The sequence below is a fragment of the Fringilla coelebs genome (genome assembly GCF_963513975.1).
Source record: "Fringilla coelebs genome assembly, chromosome: 6".
Taxonomy (NCBI): Eukaryota; Metazoa; Chordata; class Aves; order Passeriformes; family Fringillidae; genus Fringilla; species Fringilla coelebs.
Window position 1 is genome coordinate 50,385,819 of NC_140034.1, and position 18,606 is coordinate 50,404,424.

Here is an 18,606-nt window from a genome sequence, read left to right on the forward strand (position 1 = left end):
CTTTCCTGACCTAATCTAACACTGCCTGGGAAATGAAAGAAGGAGGAGGTTGGTTTTTGGATAGCAAAGACAGGAAAGCTTGTTTTTTTAGTTTAGTTTTTTTTAAAGTTTTTTTTTTTTTTTGGATCATCTGGACAAAAAAACTTTCCAGAAGTCAAAAGGCAGAACAATTTTAAAGGTGCTTGAGCAGTAAAATATTTTTTGCAGCCAGTAGACAATCTATATCCAAATCCTGGGCAGAATATTATTTATATGTACCATCACAGAGGGTGATAACTAATAATAATTTTATGTCCTATATAGAAGGACATGGTGTGAATTTAAAATGAGATAAAATGGCACAAAGGAAAACAAATTTCAACATTCCTTTGCAGCATTTCAGCTGTCTTCCTCCCAGGTCTGGCTTAGAGTAAAGCACACCTCAGTCTAGCAGAATAGAATTTTCTTAAATCAGCATTAATACTAAAGTAGTAATATACATAGAAATATTAGGTAGTTTCCTATAAGTAGCTGTGCTACTTAAATTAAATATTTGTATGGGAAAAAAAAAGCATTTAAGTAGGAGGGGTCTTTTATACAATTTTATAATATTCAGACCACATTTTGTATCAGCTATGTAACTTCTTACTTTGTTTAATCACTTCTACATTTAGTATAATTTATTTCCTAATCATCTTTTTCACTGACCAGGATGACTTGGTCATCCAGAATGGACATCAGTGCATGAAAATATATTTCACATTGGTTCCCTAATCCAAAATAAAATCTTGAATCCAAAAATTTTCAAACCTACTCATCTTTAATGTACATCTCCCTAGGCAAATGTCTACTGCCTGGGACATAATATTATATATACTGGGAAAAGATTCTGACTGCATTACTTACCTAGAAAGATTTCCTGTCAAAACCAAGATCACAATTTATAATACCATTATAAAATGTACTATTGTAGTGCTTTTTTTCTTTTTAGCTGAGTGTATTTTCCTCATTGCAATGATAGGCAAAAGAGCAAATTGAAAGGCAAAATATTCCATGAGACAGCTGTAATTGGCAAACACCATCCCCACCCCCAAATACAAGACTGAAGCAAGGGGAGCAATTCAGTCAAACACATTTGTTCAGGAATTTGAAGACTTCTCTCTAGGCTTTGACTGGCAGCTCTTGAAGACAAGATGAGCAGCACTCAGATTCCACCTGGACAATTCAGTGCTCAGCAAGAACCCCAAGGGAGGATTTTATAGTCCCCATTGCTGCAGGAGCCAAGGAGTCAGCTCAGAATCTTCCTGCACACAACACAGAGAACACCATCCTTTCTGCTCTGGTTTCTTGTTCTGAGAAGGAAGGTGAGGTGTACTGGGGGATGAGATCTCAGTTCTTGGATGGAAGCCATTCAGTTTGCTGTTCATTTAGCTAGTGAGATGAACTTGCAAGCTGCAAAAAGCCTGGAACTAGCCTGTCACCTAAAAAAAGTCCTACATATTTCTTTCAAGATCTACCTTCCTCAAAAAAAGGGGCTTGATGTACTACCCACAGAGCAAACTGCAAACTCACAGCTGACAGCAGAATTCAGATGAGGACATAAAAATATAAGGAAATCAAAACTATGAGAGCATACAGGAAGAATTTTTAAAAAAGACTGTGAAGGATTGTACATATGTAATAGCACACAGCCATGACAGCACCACAACTGATATCTCTGACTTTGCCCAAAGAGCACTGCAGTAATTATGGCTTAATTCTATCTTTTTATACACAGACCTGAGCTGAAAAACCACTAAGTGCTATTAATAGAAGCTAAAGCAGCCCTAGTAATCCCTCTAGAATACCAATAATCAGTTTCTAGGGTCCACTGTGCCTTAATTTCCAAGGCCTGGCTGCTGGTTAAGGATGAACAAAGCCTTCTGTGGCAGTGCAGATCCTAAATCTACCATAAATCATCTTTTGCCATCTAAATCTACCATAAGTCATCTTTTGGCTCCTTCAGAGCTGTGAAAGGGAAGGTTGTGGGGCCTGAATGGTGGAGTTTTAATTACAGTCACAAGGTCTCATGGACAGAAGTAGGTTAAGTTTGCTGAGTAGCAGCCTCCATCCCTCAGCAGTCACTACTGAACCCTCAGTCCTCATGCACATCCCTGCTGAGGCAAAATTAATCACTGAGACACCAAATAAGTAATGCCTCTGCACCACCACAATGCATTGGAGTGCCTGAGAGGAGCAAAAGAATTCCCGCTGATTTCATCTGTGCATTAGCATGGACCTTTAGTGTTCTGTGTCCCTTTACTAAAAAAAATGTAAAATACTGGTGAGAAGGAAAGAGCAAGGCAAAAGTACATTAGCAGCATTTGCCAATAAAAATTTGCAAGCCATCTACCAGGCAGGCAGGACTTGGTCCAAAGCCCACCGACGTCAATGGGCTGCGGATCAGGTCCTTATTCAGCTTTTGGAGCTAATTCATCTTTGAACTGACAACTCTATATTTAGGCTCCATATCTGTCTTTGCCTCAAAGCTCTGTCCAGTCAAGTTTTGAATCCCTCCAAAGACAGAGATCCCGTAACCTCTCTGGATGTCTGTGTCACTTTTTGGCCTAATTCATGATGAAAAAATAAATTCTACTATCTTAGATATATGGAACTGCAACTTTTTTGGTTTTTTGTTTTACTTTTTAAAAATCACATTAAAGCTGTCATATTTCATAATGCTCATTAAAAAAAATAAATAAAAACCAAAGAAGCAGATAAAGAAAGACACAATATAATGAAAAGAACCAAGAAAGGATTGGCTGTATCAAAACAGACACAGTGCTGAAATCTTTTGGCTTTTACACAAACGTGACAGAGAAATTCCTCACCTGATCCCGGGAATACGGCGTATCCACAATCCGTTTGTCTGAGCACGCTGCTAGGAGGATCTTCGTCGCATTTAACTGGAGCAATATTTCACAAGCCATGGTATCAAAGAAAGTGATATTGGCAAGAGCTGCTGAAGCCAGCAGGAAAACTTCACCTGATGAGGCTTCTTGGCACAGTTCTAGGAATGCAGAAAATAAGCTGAATAAAACTCATTCCTTCAACGCAGCCTTTAAAGGCAATAGTTAAGCATCTGCAGCTTGCAATAGTGAGCTTATTAGCCAATATCAAGTGCATAAACATGGAGATAAAAAAAGAAAAAAAATATAAACTTAATTTTGTCCGTTTTGTAACATCATAGAGGTGTTTAGGGTGGAAAAGACTTCTAAATTCATTAGCTCCAACCAAACCCATCTCTGTCAAGTCCATCACTAAACCATGGGCCCAAGTGCCACATCCCCCCAGCTTTTAAATACCTCCAGGGATGGCGACTCAACCATTTCCCTGGGCAGAGTTTTCCAGCATTTAACAACTCTCCATGAAGTAATTTTTTCCTAATACCCAATCTAAAACCCCCCTGGCACAACTTGAGGCCATTTACTATCGCCTGTTACTTGGAAGAGACCAACACCCAGCTCACTAGAACCCCTGGTGAACTATATGCTCTACCTTCTATACCCTTCTACTTGGAATATTTCACTGCACATTGTTCAAAATAAAGCTTGACATAACTAAATAAAATTAAATACAGGAGGTAGAAAGCTAAAAGTAAATGATCCATATGAGAATAATTCCATCCTCTTCTTTAGAACAAGGTACATGTTGCTAATCTCTAAATCTAATTCTCTAATTTTCTAGTTGAAAATCATCCTGCATATTTTTCAACTTCAATAAGTGCTGAAGAGACAGCTACCTTTTAATCCCTTGTACATATGTACTTTAACTAAGATGTGAATTACCTGGTAATGGGATTTCTGCATGGTTTAAAAATTAAACATATTACAGTAATTCAATTACTGAGTTATAAATATTACAAGGAAAGTGGTGTGTGATCACCGAAACAGCTCTTGAAAAGTTCTACATGTTCTATTTTTAACACTTACATTTCTTGGGCAGAATAGGTACAGCTAAAATTCCCATGGAATTTAAAGAGCAACACCTGAGGAATGATCCACCAGCTAATTCATTCTGGATAAGCTGTTCAGACTGGCCCGTGACTGCAGTTCACTAAAATAACCCAGAAAATCATCTGGAACAAACCAGGTCAGATACTGCTAGCTACAGCAGAACCAAGCTCAGCACAGGTTAATTCCACCCACTGGATTCTGGGCAGTGTTGGGGCACAAGCTTCTCCATTTGTTGCTGGAGACGTCATGAATTGTTCCCTTGATTTCTGCATCATTAGCTCTGTTTGGACCTATTGAAGAATGCCTAAATACAGCTCTGATAATTCTCAGCCACAGCAGAATCCTCAAGCAAACATACTACTCTTTTTTCCTTCTTTAAAAAGCAAACAAGCAAACAAACAAAAATAAACAAACAAACAAAAAAAAAAAAAACAACCCACCCAACTGTATTCAAATTGAAGTTCTGCAGTTTATATAACCACTGGGTTCACTAGAAAAATTCTAAATGTACTGATCTATTATACATGAGAAATCAAACCAGAAAACCCAAACAGTACATTCTGACTTGGAGCTCTGGGAAACTGAATTTCTAGACTAGAGAGCAGAGAATGCTTGAATGAAAGCTTCTAGTATTTGAGAGGGAGGGAGCACACTGCCAGAAATAAGGTGTTCCTCTCTTTAGAAAGCAATGAGAAATTCCAATGTATCCTCCCTGACCCAGGTTAAGGAAAGTCTTGCTGCTACCTTTGTCTCACTTTACCATGGATCAGGGGCCTAGACAAGACAGAGCTTTCATTTTCTTGTTACAATACCCACAGATTATATGACACTCTACTTTTCCTCTGAATTATCATACAAATGCAGATGTAGTGGTGAGCTTGAGTCCTAGCAAGTTTGGAAAATACAACAGGCATAAAGGTTATCAGCTCCCAATATTCCTCTTTTACAGACAAAAACCAGGCAAAAGGATGCTTTGCTGAGTCCTCCTTGGAGGCTCTTAAGATAGACTTTCACACAGATACTATTTGTACAAATATGCATAAATTCTATTCACATGAGGCTTGGAGTAAAAAAAATATTATGCAATTGCAGAATTCTCTGGTTCAGAATTTAAAATTTTTATTTTATCTGTTAAGGGAAGGATGGTAAATATTATTTAGGGAATATTTCTAATGAAAGACTCATACCCTAACCTGTTATTTTAACTGAACTGAGAAGTCCTGTAGAAAACTTACTGACAAGAGCTGTCACAATTTCTTCCATATTTTCCAGGAAGCTGCTGAGATGCTGAGTGAATGTGAGATGTGGAGATGTGATCTGGGCAATTACTGCTGCTGCTTCTGCATGGGTGGCTTCAGAATGGCTGGTATCAGTGAGGATGTCAGCCAGGCACAGTATCCCATCCACCTATGGAGAAACAATTAGACATTAGAAATACTATAGGAAGCACTTTTGCAACCAAAGATGGTTTTCTATTTGTCTTTTCTTGGCAGTGACTAAACTACCCAATTTATTTTCAAAAATAACTTAAACTTGGTGGCCTTTGTGTCACAGGAAGTTTCAGTTTAGCAATTACAAATGAGTTCAGCACATGAGTGTGTTGTCCTGCCAAAAGTCTTGCAGTTCCTTCTCCCTTAATGTTTCTGTGAAATCAATTTTGGTCCAACAAAGTCTTCTCTGACAGACATCTAAAGTTAAATATAAATCCAAAAATAAGCTCTGATAAGCAAATGTTAATTGCTACTATGCCTCGTTTGAGCTCTACTACAAGACTCAAACCTCAATGTGCACTCAGGTCTAAACAGACAAATTTTTTTGCCACTTTTCCCTGAAATTGTCACAAAGCCAACACAGGATCAAAAAGAACACTATTAAGATGACCCTGGCCAAGCTGCTCCTGATGAGCTTGCACAGTACTTATATTAAAGCCAGGTCCACACATCCCTTGCATACTTCAAAGGGAAACAGAATCATGAGGACTGACTTAAGTTTATGCTTTCAGAGTGTTTGAAGTGCTCTTACACGGTTCAGGCAGATAGATCATATGCACACATATTGGTTTAAATTATAGGAGACCCACTGGCACAACAAAAGACAGCAACAGGGCATTGGGAGCAACAAAACACAGCAAAGGAGTGCTCTCTGTGCACAGGGGCATAACCTGGGAACTTTCAAATTAACAGCAGTGTGTTTCTCCCCATTTAACATAGCCCTGAATAACTTATCACATTGACAAGCAAGTAGTTGGACCATGGGATCATTTAGGATGTGAAAGGACCCCAAGAACCCTGAGTGCAGCCTATGTCTGACCACCCCGTCAAGCAGACACGGCACTCAGTGCTGTCCAGTCATGATGGCTGCACCCCCTCCCTTGGGGGGCACATTCCAAAGCCTGACAATCCTTTTCACACAGGAATTCTCCCCATGCCCAGCCTGAACCTTCCCTGGTGCAGCCTGAGGCCATTTCCCCTTGTCCTGTCCCTGGCTGCCTGGGAGAAGAGGCAGAGTCCCACCTTGCTCCACCCTCCTTTCACTGAGTTCTGGAGTGACAAAATCTCTCCCCTGAGCCTCCTTTTCTCCAGGCTAAACACTCCCAGCTCTGGATACTTTAGAGATACAAGGAGGAGTTAAGGCTTAGTACTGAAATATGCTTCAACACTCAAACAAAAAACAATCTCACATTTGTGTTGCACACCCACTCTTAGCTCTGTTGCTCAGATTGCATTCTCTGTCAACTCAAAGATTCCCCACAACATCCATGTTAAGTCCTACACATTATCTTCAAAAAGGGTATTTAGTAAATCTCTTATTCTCATTTTTGTTATTTATTAATACAGAATATTGAGTTATCTTAATTACTTATCCTGCAATGGCCATGAATTAAATTATTTGATAAGTACTGACAGTTACTGTATTTTATGAGAAAAGCTCTCAGGTAGATAGGAGTAAAAATTACCGTCTATAAGATTATTCACTGGGATGGAGTTTTTAATAAGAAATAGACTATATCATCGAAACTCTAATAACACAGATAAATAGAAAAGAAATTGTATCTCTATTTTTCCCCAGATCACAAATGGTATTTATTGTAGAAGCTCTAGCATTGGCAAGAAGAGAAAGAATAAATTTTCAATGTTGAACTTTTTCTTGACAAGCTTTCAACATTAATCTACCTACAGCAAAATATTTCCTCCTAGTTATGGCAGAATTCTGCAGCTTGAAACAGCAGAGTCACATAATTCACTGGGCTTCAAGGTATATTAATAGATCTCAGTGTCAAGAATTAATATATGTCCTCACAACATGATTTAGTACCCAAAGTGTGCTAGACAATATCATATGCAAAACCCCACAATTTTGTCACCTTGAAATCTCCCCCGATCACACCTTGTCTGGGGTCCAAAGGATGTTAATAACAACAGGCAGTATAAAAAGTTAAACATATTCCAAGACATTCAAAAAATACTTCACCAGAAAGTTCTTCTAAGATCCACTTCAGTCTTCAGCTCTAAATTTACTGGTTAAAATTTCCTTGGCCTACTTATATTCAATGCCCTTGACAAATGACTTAAGAGTACTTTTATGCTGTTTGAGAACAGGTAATGGCTTATGAAAGACAGGTACAAGTACATGGTTAGATTTTTCTATCACCAGTAATTGTGTAAATCTACATTAATGATACAAGCTTCTACTGCTGTACTCAAATTTTAAACCACTTATTTGATTTCATTATTTGTTAAGTGATAGGTTGTGGAAATTGGGAGTTGCTGAATTGTGAATTAAAAAAAACAGATATTATTTTATTCAACACAGAGATAAATTACATCTTTTGGGTCTATGAAAGCCAGTGCTAGTTATTCACCTTCCTTTTCAAAAACACCTAAAATACTAACAAATTCAGCCTAAAATTTTTTCCATGCACTTTTTCCTCCCATCTTAAATATAGAAAATAAAATAATTCTACTTCAGCAGGCAACCCCATTTATAAGTGTCTAGCAATAAATTTTAAAATGACAAGGGAACAATCTAATAAAAGCACTTTAACATCCAAAAAGAAATTGCTGCTCAAAGCATTTTTATAATTAGGTTTCACACTGAAAGGAACTTTGGATGGCTGCCCTGTTTTCTGTTTAATTTTGGTGAAGTAATCAGCTAAATGTCAAATCTGTTCATCACCTTGGCAATACAAAAGAACCAGTTAGCCAGATAATGCAAACAAATGAATTCCATGAATGCAACAAGATGCTGTGAAGCCCCTGCATTTGAGGAATGGCATTCAGTAAATGCTTGATCACTAATATTTCAGTATTGATAACTGGAAACATGCCAGGAACTTACATCCTTATGAACATAGCCCTGTTGTAGAAACTTAATCCAAGTGACAAAATAAATGTGTGACCATGTTACTGCATAGATCAAAAGTCTTTTGAAAGGAAATAATTTCTTTTTTTTCTACAACAGGAATGAATGAGTTCTGGGGCAACAGTCTTGTTTCTTCGGTACACCTGTCCTTCTTCCTAAAAATATTAAATAAAACTAGGCATCTGTTAAACATACAAATACAGAATTTGGGATTAATTGCATTAATGACTTCATGATATGAAATATTACACACAACAGAAATCTTATCTCTCTGCTTCCCACAAGGGGGTTTAAGGCAGTTTTTCCATGCCACTCTGGGAACCAAGACCCATTGCCTTCCTTTTAGTAATGTCTACATTCATTGTATAAAATGCTGCTGAAGGCCTTTTCTCATACTTTCCCTACCATTCCTGTTTGCTCACTTCACATTCAGATGATCACTACATATTAGTAAAACTCTGGTCAAAACCTTTTTTTTGCCTTCTCTAAATTGATCTCAAGTCATTTAGTGAGACTGGAAAGTCTTACAGGCTTCTATCAGCTCATTTCCCACTGTGAAATCCATGGATAACACTGTCAGCCTAAGTCTGGCTGCTTCTGGTAAGAACAACCAGCAGATTTCAAAGCAGTTTTACAGAAGAATAAAATGGAGATTTTGAGATCCAGAGGGAGGGCAGCAAATGTGGAAACAATATCACAAAGGGGATTGCCCCTTAAATAATCTCAACTTTTCAAGAAGAGAATTTCAAAAGCAGAGGCTACACCCAACAGTCAAGAACTGATAGATCAGAGCTGTGTGTCTTCTCTCCTCTCACCCATGCTGTGTAATAACACCTCCCACCTGAAGCTAAGACAGGTTTACTGTGGAGGTGAAGACATGAATATTAGTGGGGCAAACCAAATATATAAATGTGGATAAAAACCCAAACACATCAACATTTATAGGATGAGGAAGAGGGTAACTGAGAAAGAAAGCAGGGAGGGAGGATTATCATATTCATGCAGCAAAACCCATGTATTGTTATTTTGATGACTTGTTACTGAGTAATGGAATTTAATGAGATGATATAATAAAAAAGTGATGCCATTAAAACATCCCCAAATATAATCTTTAATAATCCAAATTACTGCAACCATTCCATGGCAGCAGCAGTGACCAGTGAACAAAACTGCAATGATTTTTATAACTAATGCTGTACAACAGTGGCCATGGCACCAAATTTAAAAGCCCTGTTGTGTACACCATGGAATAGTTTGGGGCTGAATAAGAGCTTGACCAGTTCCCAACCCAGTAGCTTTGAAATTTCTGCCAATAACTTTAGCTTTGTATCTAAACTGGCAGTGAGCTGTGCTTTGGTTTGCAGCAACTTTGACTACAACTTCCCTTTAAAAGTCCTTTCCTTCAGATGGGGTCAAGCTGATGAAGAGGTATTTGTTCTTTCTGACATTTATCTACCAAGGAGAAGTGTAAATTTGATCTAGGAATATTTTTATGTGCATAAGAGAAAAGACATTTGCCTGTACCAGCTTGAAGGATGCATTAAGTGTGGCAATGCCTGAGTAGCAACCTTACATCAATGCTGCAGAGAGAAGCAAAGTGCAGAGCAAGATCAAATAAGATCCTTACTCTGGACTGTCCAGGAGTCAAAAGATAAATCCTGTGCAAACCTTTCTCCCATGAAACCAAGAGGAAGCAGCCCTGCACCTCAAAATTCATGTTCCTCAACACTCAGAGATGCTCTAAGTTTGTTGCAGATAGGAAGTACAAGTGGTTGTCAAAGAGACAATAAAGAATAAGTCATTTTACAGAAAGGATGGACAAAATCAGAAAGGTTGATATCCAAGACTTCTCTCTCATCTTGCTTCAAGGATAAGAGAATAGCTGGCTTTGAACTCCCTCAAAATTGAGAACTGATATGAAGTGTAAAACAGTCTTTTAAAGCATTTTTGTGGTTGATAAAAGAAACCAGGCACTGCACTGTTATTAGCCTAGCAATATTCACATATTCCCTCTCCCATAAATCACAGCTTACATTGCTTCAAACTACCCTCCACAAATGTAAGTGAAATACCCAAGAATAAACTCAGCTTTCCTGATCTACTCCTCCAATGTGATATCCCTCCTTTTCTACAGAATAAACCCTGAGTGGCTACAAAGGGCAGGAGAAGAGACTGCAAAGGAATTCACTTGCAGCTATGCAAAAGTAACTGTAGTGCAGGTAGGTGTTAACAAAATTGGGTTACATTGATAAAACCACTGGGAAAACCACAGGGAAAACCACTGGTCACAAATGAGCATGGTGGTTTAAGGGGGAAAGAAAAGATATTTGCAATTACCATTACACTCAACATTTGTTACATTTTCTTTCTCATATTCTGTCAATCCCAATAATGACTATGTTACCTGTAGAGTCAGAGCCCTGTAAGAATAAGAAAGAACTATTTATGATGCCTATTATGATACATATTTAAGGAAGAACTATTTAGGATACACATGATAAATATTACATATTATAAAGATTAAATTCTTGAAGTTATGTGACACACAAAGCCAAATGTTTCTCAGGTTCTTGTGCCCTATATTTTTGAGGGCTGGATACACCAGCTTGTTTTTAAGCTGCAAGATTCTATTCCTATTTGTAGGGTTTTCTTGGTATCAGCATCTGCATTACAAATTCCAGAAAGAACATGCTTGTTTCTTTTAAATAATGGATAAGGCTTTATACATTATATTTTGGGGTCTGAAATCCATTAAAATGAAGCCACACAGACCCAAAAAAGGACTTGTCAACAAGATGAGAGGAACTGTCAAGTGGTGTACAAGAATGCTGAACAAGATACTGGGACCTGAAGTCTGAATTAAGGAAAGACCATACATTAGTCATTTTCACATAGCCCTCATTTTTATTTACCCTGGGGGGGTCATAGTCTGAGAAAAGGAAAAACACCCACCTCAACTACTCCTATAAACAAACAGGGGCTCTGGGTTATGTGTAGCAGGGCACTCCAGAAAATGAGATGTGCTCTCTGAAAAAAATATGCTCCAATCATCTGCTTTTAAATAAATAATGTCACAGACACTTCATGGTGTGAGGGTAAATTCTCCAACACCTGGTGCCTGGCATTTAAAAACAAGAACACTCAACATGTTTGATTACTTTGTATTATTAAGTTTTGGTGTGACATCATGGTTTTTATTTTCTATTGTCTCTTAGTGTAGCTCTTCATGACAGGAAAAAACTCATGCACACTGCATTTTTGGAGGACCCTCATTTTATTAGGATAATGAGAAAGGGTCTCTATCCAAAAAGAGCAGCATGGAGGTCACAGCCACTCATTATCACCTAATCTAACTCTTCATAGTGTCTTTCCTCTCTCAGGAAAAGTATCTGATAATCCTCCAGCTAGAATTCTTGATTTGTTCACGTCAAAAATTTGAAATTATGCTGCAGATTTAATTAATAACTTTAATATACCCCTGTTGCTATTATTACTGTAATTCCACATATAATTTCTCTCATTGAATTAAAATTCTTGACCAGGTGTATAGCATGGTCAAGACCATGACTTTCACACAAATACAACCCTACTCTATTCTCAAATTACAACAATGGAAACACCACAGTAGAAAGCAGAGTTACATTAGAGAGGTAGAGAAAGTGAGCAGTGGACATGCATAGGTTTTTGTGCTTTTTTTTACTCTTACTTTAAATATGAGATTTTGCAAACTCTTAAGAAAAAGATTCTTCTGCAAACAATTTTCCTGCATTTCTCATTTCAATGGTGTCAGTCAATTTAGCCTAAAAATATCCACTCTCTAAAATGCAAGGCTTCTGCAGTATTTCAATCATATGTACACTAATCAAATGCACAAAAATAATAGAATATTTGTATAAGGTAATGTATTAAATATACACAGTAACTTGCTCAGAAAAATGTTTTTATATGTAAATTCACATAGTTAGCAAAACTGACTCAGTGCTTTACTCATTGTTCTCCTCCCAAAATTTCTGTTGCTGTTAAGAACAGCACTATGAGGCACCAGGCATTAATAGAATTGTTTTCTACATTCATTACTTCACAACGGCTGTTCAATTATTTTAATAAATTATTTTAAATAAATTAGCTCCAGAACCAACCTTAGATGTGCCAGATTTTAATTGGCAGAGACTTTTTACAAGCAAGTTATAGAGTTTTATGATACCCATTTATAATGAAAACACTCACAGTACTTTTGCTATAAAACTTTTAGTGAGCAACTCAATAAGAGTTCATTCGTGTTGTAATAACAGAGGAAATTACTGCCCTTATTTGAATAAAAAATTCACAAAAAGTGAAAAAGGGGTAGTTTTCATCTGGTGAGAAATGATAGAACTTTATTGGCTACAGCAGACCCAAGTTATTGGGTCCTAAGATTCCTCTCCTGACAGTTTGGTAAATCTCCTTGGGTCTCCTGCATTGGTTTATGTCTTTGACTGCAGTGGCAATAAAATAATTTCAGAATTGCTTTAAGCCTAAGAAATTCAAGTTTAAGATCAGCTGTTCACATCCAGTCTTTATGAGAAGTCAGAGGTCTACTAGGAGTCATCAGGTAAAGTGATCTCAGATGTTTTTCTCTCCTTTAGCACCTTCCAGTGCTGCTCTTTGGTCAAATACAGTTGCTACATTGATTCTATATTAGAAGAAACAAGAACAATCCTAAGATGCTGAGAAAATGGAATATTTTTACAAGCTGAATTTTGATTTTTCTTCTATTCTTCAGCAATATTCTTTGCTGCCTTAACAGGTCTCAACAAAAAGAGCCCCTCTTATGAAGAATAATAAACACATATATTTAAAGTTAAGCTAGTGTTTGAACTAAGAGGAAGAAAACCACAAATTTTGTTACACTTTGAGTAGAGATTGTTCTTCCAACATATGAAAATCCAAGGATAAGTGCCATACAGCACTTTGATACAGGGGCAGTTACATTCTGCATTCAAAATCATGTTTCCAAGTCAGCTTATTTTCATAAACTGATCTAACATCAGAAAAACAGATCCAAACTGTCTGAAATTTAATTTAACTAGTGAGCAGATTCCAGCTTCAATAGCCCAGGATCTTCTCAGGATATTTTGGATAGGTAAATGTGGAAGTGTTATGTTATGGCAAAGATAAAACCCCAATTTGCCTTATTTTAGCTGCTTATTTTAGATCTGGGAAAACGAATATGTTGTTAAGGAAAACCTCAAACACTGTTCTGATTCTGTTATCCAGTCACTGCCTGTTTTTCTGGTATTGTCCCTAATCCATAAACCAGTTTTCTCATTCATACTGTATATGAGTGTTCCCCAATAAGGCTCGCTTCTCATGAGCAGTAAAAACCCTAATTCCATGCTCCAAACCAACTGAATCCCCAGATCTGTAAAGTTCAAGACTAGAAATTTCACACAACCAAGCTGCAATCTGCCATCTGCCAGTCCATAAAGAACAGAAGAGCCCCTGCAGGTCTCCACAGAATGGTATTGGCTTTCCCCTGGATCCAGGAGAGCTCCCAGGATGAGGATCTGTTCTGGTTCACAAGGAATCAGAGATAACATAACTGGACCTCTAGAAGGGATACTAGAAAAGGGTGACAGCTAGGATTCTGAGAGAGATATATACACATCACCCTGAAACCAGAGCTACTGAATCCTTTAGGCCAAAGAATGTAACTTTAAATCAAAATCTACCAGACTTTTAGAAAGAACTCAAATTCGAGGCATGCAAAAGAAGGAAAATGCTGTTTTGAAGGACAGTGCCTTGCCTAGAATGGAACTGTGGTTTACTGGATTTTCTCCTGAAACTTGCCTGCTGTGCACTCCCCATTCCCAAAAGCATTACCAAACAAAATCTATATAATTTTCTAGGCTATCCAATCTAGAATAATTCAGACTGTAAATAAAATACTTCAATGGAAATATTTTTCCAATATTTCATCTCTGCAGCTGACAAAGAACAAAAGGAAGAAAGAGCAGGGGGCATTCTATTTATATTGGCATCACATCTCAGAGGAAAAATATGCCCAGCTTCACTGGGCAGCAGGCAGAGTCCTGCTCACACCCTTCTCACCCTTGGGAAAAATGCCACTTTAGAAAGAACTGCCACTGAAAGCAAGGATAGCAACTGCTAGGGAAAAGCCACTGCAAAGTCTGTGCTATGTCTCTCCCACTATTTTTTACCAAAAATGAATTTAGCATATTTTTTGAAATTTACTCTGACTGATGTCAGATGAGGAAAGTAAACCGTATAAAACAAGATTCAACATAAACAAATTATACCAAAATCAAAGCCAACAAGGATCCTGGAGGGGAAAAAAAAGAATGATCAGTGCAAATGACTTTTAAAAATATCCCCCATGTTGCTTATCATTAGATTAGTAGCCTCCAAATAAAAAAATTCAGGCCAATCTCTCATACATGTTTTCTTTTCCTCTCTACATTAGAGGAAGACATGTTCTAGTAAAGATCATTCAAAGCTGTCCTGAAGTGAGTCTCCATGCCTCAGGCTTTATTTCACCCAAAATGTGTGAAAAGTGCCTTGCAATTGAGGCATATTAATGATATGACAAACTGAAGGTTGAGCATTCTTTAGTGAAATTAGGGGCCATCAATAGAAGTCCTTGCACCTAGACCTAGTTAAGCTAAGAACTGTTCCACATCCCATGTTGTCCCAAAAGTAACTCTAGGTCTTTACAGGTAGGAATGCTCTCAGATTGTCCAGGCACTTAGGTGTTCTGTTCACAACATCTGCTCTAAAGCTCTGCATAAAAACCTAAATAGCAGTTGTTGCACTGAACACATGGGCTTTTGTTTTCAAAATATTTATAGACTTGCCAGTTTTTGAAGCAACTCTGTACATACAACAGTTAGGATACATACAAGGAAATACAGGGGGGAGGGCTTGCATAGGTTTTGGGGTTAATTTGCCTAATTGGTAGCCAAATTTGGTTTTTTTTTAAATGAGGTTTCTGTCATTACAAACCCAGTTCAAATTGCACTGATATTTTAATGCACTAGGTGGCAAATGTTATTCATATTAGAGAAATTAAATTATTCACCAGCACCCAGATGCTTTGTTGGATAAAATTAGCCTATCTTCCTGCCACATAAGAAGTGGCTACCCTTCACTGGGGTTTTGTCTGTGACTATGATTTTTACTAACACCCATATCAAATACCAATAACATTTATTTCCATTTTTCTTCCCATCAAAATAACTTCCATATTGCCAACAGCAAAGATTCACCCCGAACTCTTCCCACCACTGAGCAAAAATATTTCTAAAGCAAAATAGATCCAAACCACCTTCTCACTGATCCTTGCCATGACAGAAAGCTAATGTTTCCCTCTCCTAATGCACGAAACCTGCAGGATAACTCTGTCATCTCCATTGCCAACCACCATGGACAGGTTGCCCAGCAGCAGCAGAGATGCTGGCTGGGTTTTTACTGACACTCATGGCTTAGATCCTTAGTTGTTTTAGGGAAGAGCAACTTTAACCAGGAGTAAAATACAGGAGTCACTACAAAGATGAATGGCCAAAGTAAATGGGAGTACTTATTCCAAAACCTTAAGGATTTTTAAGGAAAGTGCAAATGTTTTTGTTCAAAATAACTGGCCACAAACCATTATTCTTAAAGGAAAAAGGAAAAACACCAACAGTCTAATCAGCTGGCTTTTAATGAGTTTTAACTGACCTCTCTTAATTCAGTTGTAAATCTTAAAACCTGTGTTACTGAAAAGGTTTTTGACTGTTATATTGGCTGTTATATCCTTGCCTCTCTCTCTCTCTGTGTTAGTCTCTCTTTAACCCAAAAAATATTAATTATTGGTATGTGCTTACTCTTCTTTTTAGGACTGGAAGGATCAGAAATCAGCACTCATTGCTTCTTTAAAAAACAAGAGAGAAAAAGAAGAAAAAAAAACCAGTGTCATCTCGACTTAAAATCACTTCCTTGTCATTACCACTTTCAAAAATTGTCATTCTTTGTCTTTTGTCTTGTTTTTTTTCTGTAAGAAAAATCAATTGTAATTACATGAGTATGTCTCAATTACCTGTCCTCCTTTTTTGAGCTGGATGTCCTGATCTGATTAATTGGACTTCTCTGTCCTAATGTCTTCTCCAATGCCCCAGGTCCTAAGTGCCTTACCTTCTTCATACATTTTGTGGCAAGTGCTTCATTTTTATTGGCTAATACAAGACATAAATTCTTCTAGCAGAGAAAGGTGCCAAAAATTAGATGCAAGTGTGTTATTTCATGTTTAAAGGAGCTTGAAGGGAAGATGAACCAAAGGAGAGCAGCAAACACAGAATTTTTACTCAGAGTAATATCAATATCATTAATACACTGGCCAAGCTGGTAAAATAAAGGTGCAGGGTGTGTTTCTCAACCTCATCTGATATAGCCATACAGAAATCCATGGGCTGGAAAATTCAAACACCACCAGTTCCCTGGGGCACAAATCATCAAAAATCCTTTTCTGAGTGAGGAGAAAAGCAATTTGTCATGGCCTTTAAATACATAAATAAATTTAGCTAACTGGAGCAGGAAGTCAGCCATGTGTCTTCATCCATTAATATTACCTAGGTGAGATCTTGTGACTTGCAACCCAGTTCTTCTTCCAGGACAGAGCATGAGACAGGAGCAATCTTTAGTAACTAAAAGGTGACTTATGCCTTCCAGCTACTTTTCTCAGAACAGATCAGGTATCTTGCTCAAAAATAAATTGCAAACTTATTCTAACAACTCTTTTGCCTTTCCTTTTGTTATAATTGCTTCCTCAGCCTAGACATCATGTTTGGATCAGCCATGAGGTTCACATTACACATCTGGGGGAGATTCTTACTCTTGAGTGACTTCATTTCCCTTTCATACCCTGAGCTATGATAAAAAAATGAAGACAAAAACTTACTTAGCTACAGCCACAGGGTATGTGGCTTATAGGCCATTGCAATAATGCTATTTATTATCCTTCAAATGATCTTTCATTTCTCCAGAAATTGAGTGTTTCTCAGCCTGAATAATAACCAGACCAACAGAAAGTCTTGGAAGGTGTTTTCCTGAATCCAGCCACTCTTTGCAGATCTACAATAATTCCAGCATGGACAAAATGCCAAAGCCCATGGTGCTTATAATGCTAAAATATAAATGCTAAAATAAATGCAGAGGGCAGAGAGTGTTCAAGCAGTTAAGGATGGACAATTTCTAGGAACTCAGATCATCTTCCTAATTCACCACATTTTTGTGGTCTCATGAGTAAGGCCTATCTATAACAGGAACTGAAACCTGAGCTCAACAACACGTTGTGGGCAGGATCATTCTAATTCACTCCATTCTCCTTAGCACTGCCTTAGGTAGTACCAAATCCCTGCTCATCAGAGGTATTTGCAATACATGATCCCTGAGAAAGCAATAACCAGAAGATGACAAGTGCAGATAGCCTCACTCCCCATGGGGCAGCATGTTGACCATCCTATAGCAAATAATACATTCTTTACAGAAATCTGATAGACAATTATTTTTTAGCATAGGTTTTTTGGAGGTTGTTCTGCTTACAGCTACTATTAGTGCCCATTCTTTCAGTGGTGCTGCTGTTAGCATTACCTGAATTCAAAGCTTGAAGACATTTTCCTTTAATAATTCCTTCCCAACCTGACACTCCTGGCAATACTCCTGTTCCCAACCCCTCTCTCATGCATCTTACAGCCTTTTCAGACTGAAACTGAGCAAGGGGCCATGCTTTCCTTGTAATTCCCCTTTCCCCTGTGCACACATCCTGCTCCTCACATTCTCTCCAATTTTTCAGGCTGATACTCTCAATATCCAGGCAGTACTCTCAGGGCAGTAGGAAGAGAAGGCATTTTTCCCCACTCCCCCAAGGATGATCTTGCATTAGATGTTGCTTAAAGATTTTTGGTTTTAATTAATGCAGTTAAGGCAGAGGGTCTATCCTGTAGGAAAACAGGCCATCCAGGTTGTTGTGAACAGATAAGAGAACCTAAACTTTTCAGATTAAAATCCCGTTTGCCATGGCTTACCTTGATTTAGGAGGATGCTTCAGAGGTGCATAGCTTTGATCCCCATAAACCTGTCTTCCCAAATCCTCTGCTGCCTTCCTAAACCCAGGATAGGTTTGGGCAGACCATACCAGGGAGCAGCACAAACTTTGCTGTAATTCCAGTCTCCACTGGGTGCCACTATTGCACAGTACAATGTGCATTTACTGCGGGGAGTCAACAGCCTGGCAAAA

The 18,606-nt window shown here is 37.9% G+C and overlaps 1 protein-coding gene across 1 annotated transcript in view; it reads right to left on the bottom strand.

Annotated features, from left to right (window-relative positions):
• Positions 1-18,606, bottom strand: part of INSC (INSC spindle orientation adaptor protein) — a gene marked incomplete at both ends in the record, with an annotated part of 84,933 nt that overhangs the window by 11,480 nt on the left and 54,847 nt on the right. Inside the window, 2 exons of the mRNA XM_084207507.1 lie at positions 2,850-3,028; positions 5,210-5,381. Of these exons, the coding sequence (XP_084063633.1) occupies positions 2,850-3,028; positions 5,210-5,381 (351 nt within the window). The remainder of the gene's footprint in view (positions 1-2,849; positions 3,029-5,209; positions 5,382-18,606) is intronic.